Here is a 12,505-nt window from a genome sequence, read left to right as displayed (position 1 = left end):
CAGCAGAGACAAACAAAATCAAAGAACGGCAAAGTCAGATAAGAGTAAGAGATAAAGGAGTTGTTGACCCCGTTGAAAAAGTAGAACAACCCCGAGAAGAAAAAGCTTCTTGGCCACTGGGTGTCAGCCTTGAATTGTATTTTACTSGAAATAGAGTTTAAATGTAAAGAAGGCACTACTCATTACAGAGAATAAGCTGCTAACCTCAAGAGAGATAAAACAAYGTAGTTCCAATGATGTTAAAATGACATATGCTGATTTACATAGTCTGCATACGTGGCCAGTGAATTTAAGGACACTTCTACACTGATCGTAGAGAATATTAATAATCAATGTTGGCAGATCATCTATCCATACAAAACAGCTGTACCTTTCCAAAATACCCTGAAAGTTGAGGAACAGGATTATGAAATCTTGACAAAAACCATTATCTACCTTAGAGGTCAGACATTTGTGAGCCAGAACAAACCAACACATTCACGGTTACCAAGAAACCCCCAGAACAAATAAGCATTCACAAAAAATAGCACGCTAGTCCCCAGAGGTTAAATTTTTCTTACCCCTCCTCCTGTCTAGAGATATTTTTGTGTCCTGTATTCAGCTTCCTTTCTTCTAAAAGGCAACGTAAAATCATGAATCAGACTCATCCCTTCCTTAGTACAATACCCAGACACACGCACTAAGCTGTTTTTGTGTGTTACAACASTTTTTGTCATGCAAGCCTAACAACCATAGACATTTACATCTATTCAAGATCATCCACATAAGACTTAAAAACCCCAAATACTTTCTGCTTTGCTAGCATACACATTCTGGCCACAAGAACTATAGCTCTGCACTATCATATCCTCTAGCAACATCACCACATAGGACTTAAATAGCCTAATCAAATAGAGACAAGCCAGCAAGTAGGTCCTCTACCTCTTCTTTTTTTTTTCAGCCCCACCCAAAAAGGAGCTCCTCCTCTCAATTTTTGCCCGCCCAGGGCTGGTGCAGGTGCTAGCCCCCAGCTTGGGCAGCCTTGCAGCTGCCTAAGTAAAAGGTTCTCACAAACATTTTCCCCAAAATCTCATTCCTGYCTGTGATAGGAAGTCTCATAACCTAAGATAGATTTTTACCTGCACAGTAACAAGCCGTGTTATTATTCTTCCTTCAGACTCAGAGAGGAAGTGAAACTCACGTACGCATTCCCAACATCTTGAATTTAGGTGTGGAAGCTGAAAATGTCTGTCTACAAAAAAACTGGTTCTGCCCTGACTAACCCTTGAGATGCTTTGACTTCCAAGGGATCTCTACTTCTGTCAGGTATGATAAGCACTTAACAGTRGGATCAGAGAGGTACCTGGCATTTGCCACATCTTCATATTATTCACACCAGAGGTGATGGAGCTGGAGTACTTGATGAGCATAACCAGGTGTGGAGGAGAAAATACTCCCAAAGTTTTAATCATTGATGCAGCAAGGTTCCTGATCCACGTACTGCAGGTGTTTCCACTTCTGTCAAAAGCCTGCTGCTGTGCTGCTTGTCATTTTCCCATGAAACCTATTCTGCTGCTTTTCCTACTTTCTCCTCACATTGTCAGCTTTTGCAAAGAATTCTTTTAAAGGACAAATTTAACTCTCTAAACCACTTAAGAACAGCTTGAAAGCCTGACTCCAGTGGATACCYGCTCCCCTATCCAAAATCTTCTTCAGGTCTCTTGGTGCTTTGTGCCAACACCTGAAGCTGCTCAGCTAATCAGCAATTAACAGTCAGAGAACAGCTTGTGTTGCTGCAGCCTGAGAGGATTTGGGAAGGAAGAGGAGGGAGCCTTGTTCTTTGGACCTCTGATTTATGTGCTTTCAGTGCTGGGGGCTGACAGAGCCTTTACTATGTGTGTTCTGACTTGAAAGCATTTCCCCTTTTTTAGTTATTTTCTTGTATTTGTGAGTTTTGGTGCTTATGGTGCTGTTTGTAAAGGGAGACAGAAAACCTGAGTGASGCTGAAGCTAAATTTCCTGGCTAGTTTTCAGGGGAATGGGAGGGTTTAGGCTTTGGTGGCTGAAGTGAGCTTCCTAAGGCTAGTTATAGGGTGAAGTCTGCCTCACTGGTGATGCTTGGTAAAAATAGTTTAGTATTTCCTTGTGATAAGGAAAGTACGAGGGGGTAAACCTGGCATGGCTTGTTTTTACTGGGATGTAGACTAGCTTTGGAGGTAGGTTTAGCTCAGTTGGGCAGAGTGTGGTACTGCTAATGCYAAGGTCACAGRTTCAGTCCCCGCATGGGCTACACTGAGGGTTGGACTAGATGTATGATTTGATGATTCAGTAAATGCTGCTAAGCAATTCCAGGTTTATATTGGTCTCTAAGCCAGATCAAGTAGTGGTCTATATGGAAAACCAAGCTGTTACTGTATAATGCTGTGTAGCTCCTGTAAGCTGRCTACTTACCTGTTTGTACCCAAAGYTCCTGTAGTACRTGCTTAGTATGCTCAGAGCACAAACTACGTAATTACTCTCTTTCAAGACACTTCAGGCAGCCTGAGCTTTCACCACAAGGTGGCATTATCTGAGCTTTTTTTTCCCCAAAAGAAAAATAAAATCTGCCATCCTTAATAATAACATTAATTATTAATGGGGGGAAAAATCCAAGCCCTCCCCATATTTTCTTAAGTCTGGRACAAAGTAAGATTTTTTTAGGAGGCTGCTCATTCTGTTACAAACATTGGTGCTGCTTTTGGAGAGCTGCAAGTGAGACAGAGTCAAGTCCCTTTAAAAAAAAAAAAAAGTGGAATACAGTATTGTGCATCTTGAAATCTGAAACCAAGAAACAGAAGTGCAAGGGAAACGGGGAAAATCTTGCAATTTTTGAGGACAACTGTTGCAAGTGGAGTTTTAAGGAGTAAAATATATGTGTATATATTTAAAGGTCATTGAATGGCTTTTGTGGAGAAATCTGTGAGATAAAGGAGCCTTGGAAGAAGAGGATTTTTTTTTTCRCCTCCTTTCTGGATATAATGGCCATTGCAAAGGAAAGGATCTTGAGATTTAGCTTCAAATGTTTCTTCTTAGCAACATTTTTGCTAGCCTGTGATGGACAAGGTGGAAAGAGAGAGAATGGTGGTCCTGCCTGTTATGGAGGATTTGATTTGTATTTCATTCTAGACAAGTAAGTCARTTCTACTTTGTTCTTTTTCAGAGAAATCTTTCCAAGGCATGAACTGGAACAGCATGCACAGACACTGAAGAGATTTTTCTTTGGATTTTGATTTTGTAGAAGTTGCTGTGTCCCCAAGAGACCTGCAAAAGTCCTTACTGTTCTGGTTTTATTTTTGTTGGGTAGCTTCTTTGGTGAGTCTAGTATATAGTCCCGTTGTGTTCTGTAAATTAAGTTGTTATAAATTTTGCTGTGGCTGATAGGGATGTTCTAATGTGTACTTGATCCTGTAGTTTCTTAAAACAGCGGYTGAGAGAAGAGCAGTGTGTACCTCTGATATCCTTATGAAATGTGAAGGTTGAGGAACTGAGAAGAGCAAGATTTGGAGAGTTGTTATTGCAGGCACTAATTTTGGAGGTGAAAACTCAGAGGAAATACTAGCCTGCCTGGAGAACTCCTTTTGTATCGTTTTTCCGTTAGCTCTAAATGTTCTAGTGCAAGCAGTTTGCAGATAAAGACAGGTCTCCTAAGGAGGTTAGTCAGTTTGAAAGAGTCTGATTTTTGTCATTGTTATGGAAAATAGCTGGAGTGCTTTATTTAAAGTGAGTTTTGTTTCCTCTACTCTGAGTCACATTTTCTTTGTTTCCAGTTAATTAAATGCATATTTTGACTACTTAACTGTTTACACTGGAGATAACTTCCTACTCATTCATCACTATTCTGATAATGTCATCATTTTGGCACTGGTAACTTTGTCTATTAAAAGGCCTTCTGAACAATATGAAAGAGAGAGATGCTGAGTTTTGGAGAGCTTCATATTGAAGCAATAATATAACTTAGCTAGAAGTGTAATGAGTACTAGTTAAAATGCCTGTACCAATTTCCTTAATTTAAAAGGATATTTTGTTTTAACAAAAAGAATTTTTGAAATACCAGAGACTGTGCATGCATATTTTGTCGTCATGATATTGACATTATTAGCCTTACATTTAATGGAGAGGAAAATGTTCTGAAGTTGCCATAACTACTTTCAGATAAAGTTTTCTAAYTCATCCTCATGAGTGTTTTGCTGTAGCTCCCACATGCCATTAGTATGTGGGACTAGACTTTGAATTACATAACACATTATTACAAAATACTGGGTAAAGATTAAGATAAGTACACTAGCTAGTTCAGTAAGCTTGTTGCCCTAATACTCCAGGGGAGAGGGATTTTTATTTTCATTTTATTTCATTCAGTGGAAAGATCATGAATGCATTTTGTTGCTTTGGATAGTCTATTGTTAGTTGGAATATTTGCTTTGCTAGGTAAGGGGGGAAAACTAACCATGATTTGTACTGCAGAGAGCTTTAACAAACTGAAAGTTGAAGCAGAATTGAAGGATTTTCCAGTTCTGATAGATATGCTGTTATGTGTGTGAGCTAACAAAATTTTAACAGCCTTTTTCCTGACTGCCCCCTCTGCCTTCCCCCCCCCCCCAACTCAATGCTGTCTTCCTTCTGAAAGATGTAACTTTTTAGGCTTGCTCAAGATGTGAATTTCTATGGAAATGTGAAGTTTGGGTCAAACTYTGTGAGAGGCAAGTTACCTTAGTGTGTGTACCAAGGTAGCCAACAATAAACCCTGCTTTGTAACAGTTACAGGATCACTATTTCTGGCATTTCTCTGGTGCAGAAATAAGCAGGGTTGGATGTGAAGTCTATTAATATAAAAATGCCCTTTGCCTCCAGTGGAGTTTGGAGGAATGTCATAGTGTTTGGCTACTCACGTGTTAAACATGCTATGGACCTGATTGTCTGCTTAGCCTTTGAGCAGGCTGATGAGAGGCATATTGTGGTGGAGTAGATYTTCCATTGCTACTTTTTCTTTAAAACTGTATTTCACTCCTCTGCTGCTAAACCCAAGTTATATAAAACTTGGGTCTTATTTAACCTGGCATTCTACTTCACTTGTTGCCTTCATGCATGCTAGTGAAGCCATGAACATAAGAGGGACAAGATACCTATAGAGGCCTTCAGGCAAACTAGAAAATGATACTAATGGATTCAGGGCTCATCTTGCTGCTTTTGACTGAAATACCTCTAAGTATAATTAAAGACTGGATGACAAAGGACAAAGGCAGAAAGGATTTTCAGTCTGAAACACGAGATGTTAATTTCAATAGTGGAAGAAAGCCATTAAAATATTAAGCAACCTATTTTCAGGGATCACAGAAGTAATACTAAAACAATAAACACGGTTCTGGAAGCCACCAGTGCTAGAGCCCTCTACTGACCCTTTTGCCTGAGTGTCTGGTTAGAYTTAGTGACTACTTAAGTCCATTTAGCACCTTGTATGTGGGCTGTTCTTGCGACATGTTCCAGCTGCTATGCTATACACAATCTTCATTAAAACATCGGCTCTTCAAGCATATTTCTGGATACAAAAAGCCCCTTCAGAGTTAATGTGAAACCCATTGAGGGAAGAGTAAGTGTCATAGGTTTTTCTCATGAAGTGATTCTCTATCTCCCTGCAGCATTCTTGCTTGACTTCTGCAAACATGCTGTGTGAACTGCTGAAGGGAAATCAGGTTTCCTCAGGCTGTCTGCGTACAGCTGGAGACATGACACTGCAGATGGCATGCTCTGAGGACCTGAAGGAAATCTCTCATTCTTCATGGTTGTGGGAACAGAATTCACTCATTCAGAAATAATCCTATTATTTTCCTCTTAGGCCTTGCAGCCATGGTGTGCATGTAACAAACAGAACAGAAGCTTGAAATACAGCAGGTATGCTTGCTAGGTTACAGTAGCATCTTTAACCTCTATGCATGCACTTGCGTGTTCCTTTATAGCTTCCGAGAGGAGTTCTCATACTACTTAGGTAGCAACAAGGACTTGGCAAATGCCTGCTTGAAGGTCTCCCATGCTGTGACCATTGGACCTCAGACTAGCAAAAGCATATTTCARAAGTGATACAAAAACGCCTCAGACAACTGCAGGTTGAGATGGGCCAACTGTTCTCCAAGTGAAAATGAAGTTCTTTGCTATTGTCAGTGCGGTCTCCAACTCTGGTGGAAACTAAGGCTTGCATGGTATCTTTAGAATCAGTCTGGCACACAGCTGACTTGAAAGGAGAAAACATAGTCTTAGGAGACAAGCATCTAACCTGTTCTTTTTTGTTTGTTGGTTTATTTTATTTTTATTTTTTGAAAAAAGGGTTTTASGTGTAAAGATGCAAGTGTTGTTTAAAGCTCGATTGTGAACGTTGTATTTGCTATTTAGGTAGTATGCAAGATCYAGTCCTACAGGATGTTGAGCATCTCTCGAACTCGGTCAAACCGAGATGAACTCGGTGTTGTGGGAGGTGAGGAAGGCTTGCAGTGTATTTGGGCGAGTTGCTGAGATAGCTGGCCCTATTCAGCATATCCTTTTGTATTACTGCTTGCATTGCTGTGGTGTTCAGAGGTTTTGGTTATGSACTGAGAAGTCTATAGGCTGGATGATATCAAAACATAAGGCAAAAGATGATGCCAAAAATGTATAGCTTTGATGTGAGCTAAGACGATAGGTGTTTATTAAGATGGGGGAGYGAGGAAGTAGTGAGATGATGTGTACAAGGCAAATGCTTGTTTTTGCTGGCGTTTTCCATTTATTCTCAAATACCACTYGCGATTAATGAAGACTGTGACCAACCCGCCCAACTGGCACAGTGTATAGTGCTGTAGGGTCCAAGTACCAGCACAGTTTGCTGAACGTTTGATAGTGGCAGCTCCTAGAATTGATTTGCAGGTGGGAAGCAATGAGCGCTAAATCTTTTCTGTGATCTTTTGCTGTATTCTATTTATGTCAAACGTATTTCCTATGCTCCTGCTTGTTGTGTGAGCATTTTATGCTCATGTGTGGAAAACATGCAAGAAACTGTACATGCGTGAATGAAAACTTGGCTCTGCGAGAGGTTTGGCAAGGAAAAGCAAGTAATCCAAGCTGTTTCCTGTGATCCCTTCGTTATTCAGCCAGTCAGCTGATATGTTTTTAGCCAATTGTACCAATTGTAATTAGCGAATGAARCTCTTGCTATAGAGACCCTGATATTTCTGTGAGTCTCGTTTTAGTAGCTGTAGTTACCATGATTTAAGCAGGATTAAATCCTGATTTACACCCGTATAAAGGGTAGGGGAGTTAGGGAACAGCATAGGATAGAAAGCAGACAAGAAGTACTTTGCATCACCAGGCAGAGAGACCAACCTATATGAACTGCTTCTTGTGATAGTACTTTTTTCCCTAGGATCACAAATGCTTCAGGAGARTTGAGCACAGGACCATTACAAAGCTGGGTAATATTCTAGCTATTCTAATCTGAAGAAATAAAAATCTTTAGTTGGTACTTGGTAAAAATGTAGTGTCTGAGGAAATAAATTTAAATTCATCTTTGATTTTCATTGGCCTAGGCTCTGAGCTAGTCAATGATTACTACTTGATCATCTTTCTGGAATCACAGGCCTGGATCAAGAGCAGTGGTGTGCATTCTACTGAGCTGACAGGTTTGCAAGGGTAGGGAGGCTTATGGTGTTTTACTCTGTTTTAGTATCAGTTGAGGGATGTTAGCAGGATAGTGTGGAGAAATTTGCACTTTAATGTATCTGTCTGTCTATTGCCTGAATAAACATAATTCAAACCTGAGTCTGCTGTAGGAATGCACATTGCAATGGTCTAATATAGTATGTGAAATCATTGCTGATCAAGACCTGTCTACATATGCTTTGTCTGTGGTAAATGCAAAGTAAACTGCTCAGTGAAAGGGGAAGGGAGGGGAGGGGGATTCCGCCTTACTGTTGCGTGTGTTCCTGCAGAACTCTGCACTTCATCTGCAGCTGGTGTAAGTTCAGTCTGTGGTCACTTGCTTATAAGTTATTCTGTCTATCCCCTGCCATTCAGGCAAAGAAGAGTAATCTTTTCCTCTTGGTCTGTGATTGGGCTTAGAGGCTCGTTCTGCTTTGAACTGGACCTCTAGTGTCAAATGCTTGACAGAAGCTCTAATGAGCAGTCTCATGTGAGATGCTGCACAAAATAGCGTTTCTTTAGAGATGCATCATCTAACACCTCTTATGTGGTGGTCTTGGAATTGTTCCTGAAGTGTTTGGAAAGATAGAGGGCACTTTTTGCCCCTTTCATGTTATTTCTAAAGATCTTGGTAAAAGGATGCTATAGAACATCCTGGGTCGATGCAGCCTTTCTCTGATACCTATGAAACATCCTGAAGTCAGTCCAAAAATATAGAAGTTGAATCAGCATCAGTTATCAACTCAGGTGTCCTTCTATACTTCTGTGAGCTATGTTGCATGTAGAACTGGTATGAAGCTGTTGTATAAGGTTTTGTGGATTTGTATTTGTTTCCTTCTAACTGTGTAGAAATAATGCTGTGGGTATTCTCAGGAAGTACAATGGGCGAAACTGAAATTGGGAGTCTGGAAAAAGTAAGCTCCTCCTGAGGTTAGGAGAGCAGTGTAGTATTAAGCCAAACTGTAAGCAGGTTTGAGTTGCTACAGCTTTGGGTTATGGCGCATCCCACTGCACTGAGCAGAAGAGGTGCACCTGCTGAAGGACCGAACTTAGCCAGAGCCTGTCTCTCTGAGTCTGGAAGTTTAGCCACGTGGAGTTTTACTCCCTTGGATTTAGTTTAGATACACAAAATGCCAGCACAGTTGACCACAGAATGTATCATTCTCTTGTAAAAGGCATAATGGTTTACTTATTCTTGATTTTCATTTATTGGGCTTTTCTCCAGCAAGAGAATTTGCAATCTTCAGTGCGAGCCTTTACTTGTGAGTTTATAGTATCAGCCACTCAGTTACACAATGCTGGCTTGCTAATAATTTTGATTCACTCTGACAATACAAAGAGATGCAAATTAAGTGGCTTGTATTTTCTTAGGCTTTAGACACCTCTCTCCCATTCTGCGCTCTTGGCCTTTTTTGTAAGAGGCTCTACAAGTGACAATAGTCTTTTACTGCAGGGTTTCCTAGGAATGGAAAGCTGTGGAGGTGAATGCTAAGCTGTTGCTGACTGCAAAAAAAAAATTGTTTTGTTTTTGCTTCTGTCCAGAGATTTTTTTTTCTTTTGCCCAATGAGGACTGTTTAAGAAGTGCAGAAGTTTGCTTCAGAAGTACTGTATGTGTTGAGTATTTCACTTTTCAATGCACACCTGTGCATCTGTAGCCACTGAGACTTGGGCTTGACTAGGCAGAGCAATTAACTGTAGATACACCACAACACCCTGCTTAGAGACGGAAAGCTTATTTTGCTAGGAGGAATACTGCACTGCCAGGAAAGGCGTGAGTCTTCAGTTGGGGACCACGTTTTCAGCTTGCTCTGACACAGATGAAGAATAAATTGATTGTAGTCTAATACAGTTACTCCACACCAGTGCATCTGTAACTAAAAGCAGAAACCGGACTTTTTCTTTTGTGAGATAGACAGGGTTTGTTTTTATGATAATAGCAATAGTAAGAAGTTTTCTTAAAATAGAGATTTAGCGTTCTACTGCTCTTGAACTTTGAGTTGTTCTTCTCTCCCGTATAAATAGATGTGTGGGAAGGTTTTATGGAAAAAGAGCTGTAACTTTAGATGTTTAGAGTTCTGTTCCAGAGGGGCAAAGAGGGTCTTGGTGGGAGAACAGAGCAAGAATGAAGGGAAGAGGGGTGGCAGCAGGATCCATACTTATGTGGAAAATTAAAAGATGCTCCATAGCTTAAAAAAAAAAAAAAAAAAAGTTCAAACTGCTTAAGATCAGCCGAAGAACAGTTGCAAAAGCAAACACTTAATGTGCTATTCACTGGCACATCACTGAACTAAGCTATTGGTTTTTAAGCTTAGTTCTGGCAAATGCTGTTTTCAAAAAATGCATAGCTTCTCAAAGCCATGGAAAATGAGTTTTATATGACGACCTACATACCATATGTGCTCTGTGGCTGGTTCTCRTTCTCAGCTGCCTTGCAGTAATAATAATTTTTAAAGCAACAGTCAACTTTTGTTCAGAGGATTGTAATAAAGGGGAAGGAATAACCACACTTATTTTTAAGACTAGTGCAGCTTCTGGGTCAGTGCCCTGTTCTCAGGGAGGGCTGGATAGAGCTTTAATATTGGTGGAAGCTGAGAGCTAAGCTTTTGCTTAATGTGAAATACAGTATAGTGTTCAGATCTGATGCTTAGAAGAAGGTTGGTTAGTGCTTTCGTGAAACCTATCCCAGCTTCAGTAGTGTCTGCTACTAAGTGGTTCAGAAGCTACATGGGACTTGAAAGAGGCATACTTCTTTCAGGAGGAGGCTGATGCATGGTCTAACAAAGTTCTGGCTTTGTGTGTTTTCTAGATACTGTTGCAACTGTGCAAGAGGAGGTGGGGAAGATTCCACAGGTGCATCTTGGTTCTGTTAGATGCTTAACCCACTAGAAGTGTATAAGAAAGCTCCCATGTTGCTAGGGAAGCCCTTGGAGTATCTGAAAGGGTACTGCCAGAAATGCCAGCCTTGCTATTAAAACATATGGTGGAGTGGCAAACCTCCACAAGCCTCAAGGGATAGGTTCCTGCAGAAATATTCATGGTTTTGTTCTGTTGAGGGTGTATGGTGTGCTTGGTTTAAGTATTGACAGTTCATACCAAGCAAAGGTGGATATAACTTAGTGTAGCTTGAATATACAGTAGGAGGGGGGTTATTTTGTTGTCATTTTTGAGGGCAAAGTCTGTTGTACATTATCTTCCTGCTAAAGATGGCAATTTTCCCTGCTGTCTGCAAGATTTTGAGTTTCTGCTTGCCTTGCTAACGATGTTTCTTTGGCGTTCCCTGATACCTATTTGCATGGAGACTAAGAATGAATTAGAGTCCTGGTCTGTTGAGAAGATTGGTTCTGTGTATGCTTAAGAGCCAAGAAATAATTCAGAGCTACTAGCATTTGCTTGTGCTTAGGCCTCGGTAATCTGTCAGTTATGATCACGGGCAAAACTGAGGTGTGTGTATAAGGTTATGTTTAAATTAGACTTGCCTAAATAGGTGTAACTAGTATCAGGTTGTTTGTGCAAAGGAAACTAGTGCTATGTTTGCTGTTTTGCCTGATGGGCCTGTTTATGTACCTGTGCAAGGTTTCTTGTTGCATGTTGCTGTCGAAGGCTGCCTAGAGGCATATGGGGCCGCGTAGAGAAGGAATAGCTTATAGTATCATGGAACAAGGGGATAAGGCCAAGTTTTTTACTAAATGGCTGTAAATAAAAACCAGGCATAAGGGGAACAGGGCAGGAAATTTCTGAGTAACTTGTGCAATGTAGTTTGTCTGCTTGCTGTGCTTTGAGGAAGTCGTGTACAGTGTACTGATATGGTAATAGCTGGGTGAATCTATTCATTTGAACCCTAAGATCGGTGACATCAGCTATCTCTCTTTCTGTGAAACGAAAAAAATATTTAATTTCAACTGTTCTTACCAACCTCAGGCTACTAATAATTAATGCTGTTAAAGCTGGAATTGTTATTTCTCCTAATAATTAATTCTAATTGTAGCCAWTGAATTGAAATAAGTGATGATGTTTTCCCACTCCAGCAAGGAAATCTTTTTCCAATATTAATATGCCAATGTTTATATAAATGTTTGTGCCAGAAGACACATTTAGTGCTGAAAGATTTTGGATTAACTTAATTTTTTCCCTTCTTACAACATGAAGAATAATAATCCCATTCCTTTAAAATTCCTGGCTAATTCTTCTGAGGAGCAAAATTATAGTTGAATTTATTTTATCTTTAACTGAGGGATGATGGAATGAACTAGGAAGGCTGAGATATGGACCAAAGGTATTTTACTTTTCATAATCCTTAGCACAGTGGATATACTAGAAAGGCTTAAGAATTTGTTCCTSCTTCCAACTGTGTTTTATTCCCAAAATGCTCATGAACTGAAAGCGCTGCCCAATGGTGTGGTGAGTCAGTGGAATTCACATAAAATACAACATGGAGACAGATTTGCACTAACACTGGGCTAGTTGCTTAAGGCTGTGCTGAAGGTCGAACATTAGTGCCACATGTTACTGTAAAGGGTAGTCTCGCATAAATTATCTATTCTTGCTTTTCAAAGTTAAATAGGAAATGTGACTTGCTGTTTTCCTATTTCATTAAAAATTTATTGAAAGGACAGTGAGTATTAAACTTAAAAAAAAAAAAAAAAACATAGCTGAATGATCTCTAACAATACATTAGGCTGGGAAAACTATGTAAGAGCAGTGATTAAACTAATATCTCCTGCAATAATTATTTCCGTAGATCGGGAAGTGTCCTGCACCACTGGAATGAAATCTATCATTTTGTGGAACATTTGGCCCGTAAGTTCATAAGGTAAGAAATGCTAGCTT

At 40.0% G+C, this 12,505-nt stretch overlaps 1 protein-coding gene across 1 annotated transcript in view; it reads left to right on the top strand.

Moving 5' to 3' along the window:
- Positions 1-2,672: 2,672 nt before the first annotated feature.
- Positions 2,673-12,505, top strand: part of ANTXR1 (ANTXR cell adhesion molecule 1) — a 101,187-nt gene continuing 91,354 nt past the window's right edge. The window contains exons 1-2 of the mRNA XM_085313376.1: positions 2,673-3,148; positions 12,417-12,488. Of these exons, the coding sequence (XP_085169502.1) occupies positions 2,997-3,148; positions 12,417-12,488 (224 nt within the window). The 5' untranslated portion in view covers positions 2,673-2,996. The remainder of the gene's footprint in view (positions 3,149-12,416; positions 12,489-12,505) is intronic.

The sequence above is a fragment of the Rhea americana genome, unplaced genomic scaffold (genome assembly GCF_003343005.1).
Source record: "Rhea americana isolate MKP2758 unplaced genomic scaffold, rheAme1 scaffold_383, whole genome shotgun sequence".
NCBI classification, from domain to species: Eukaryota; Metazoa; Chordata; class Aves; order Rheiformes; family Rheidae; genus Rhea; species Rhea americana.
Note: the sequence above shows the minus strand (reverse complement) of the source record. Positions and strands in the feature narration are given on the sequence as shown.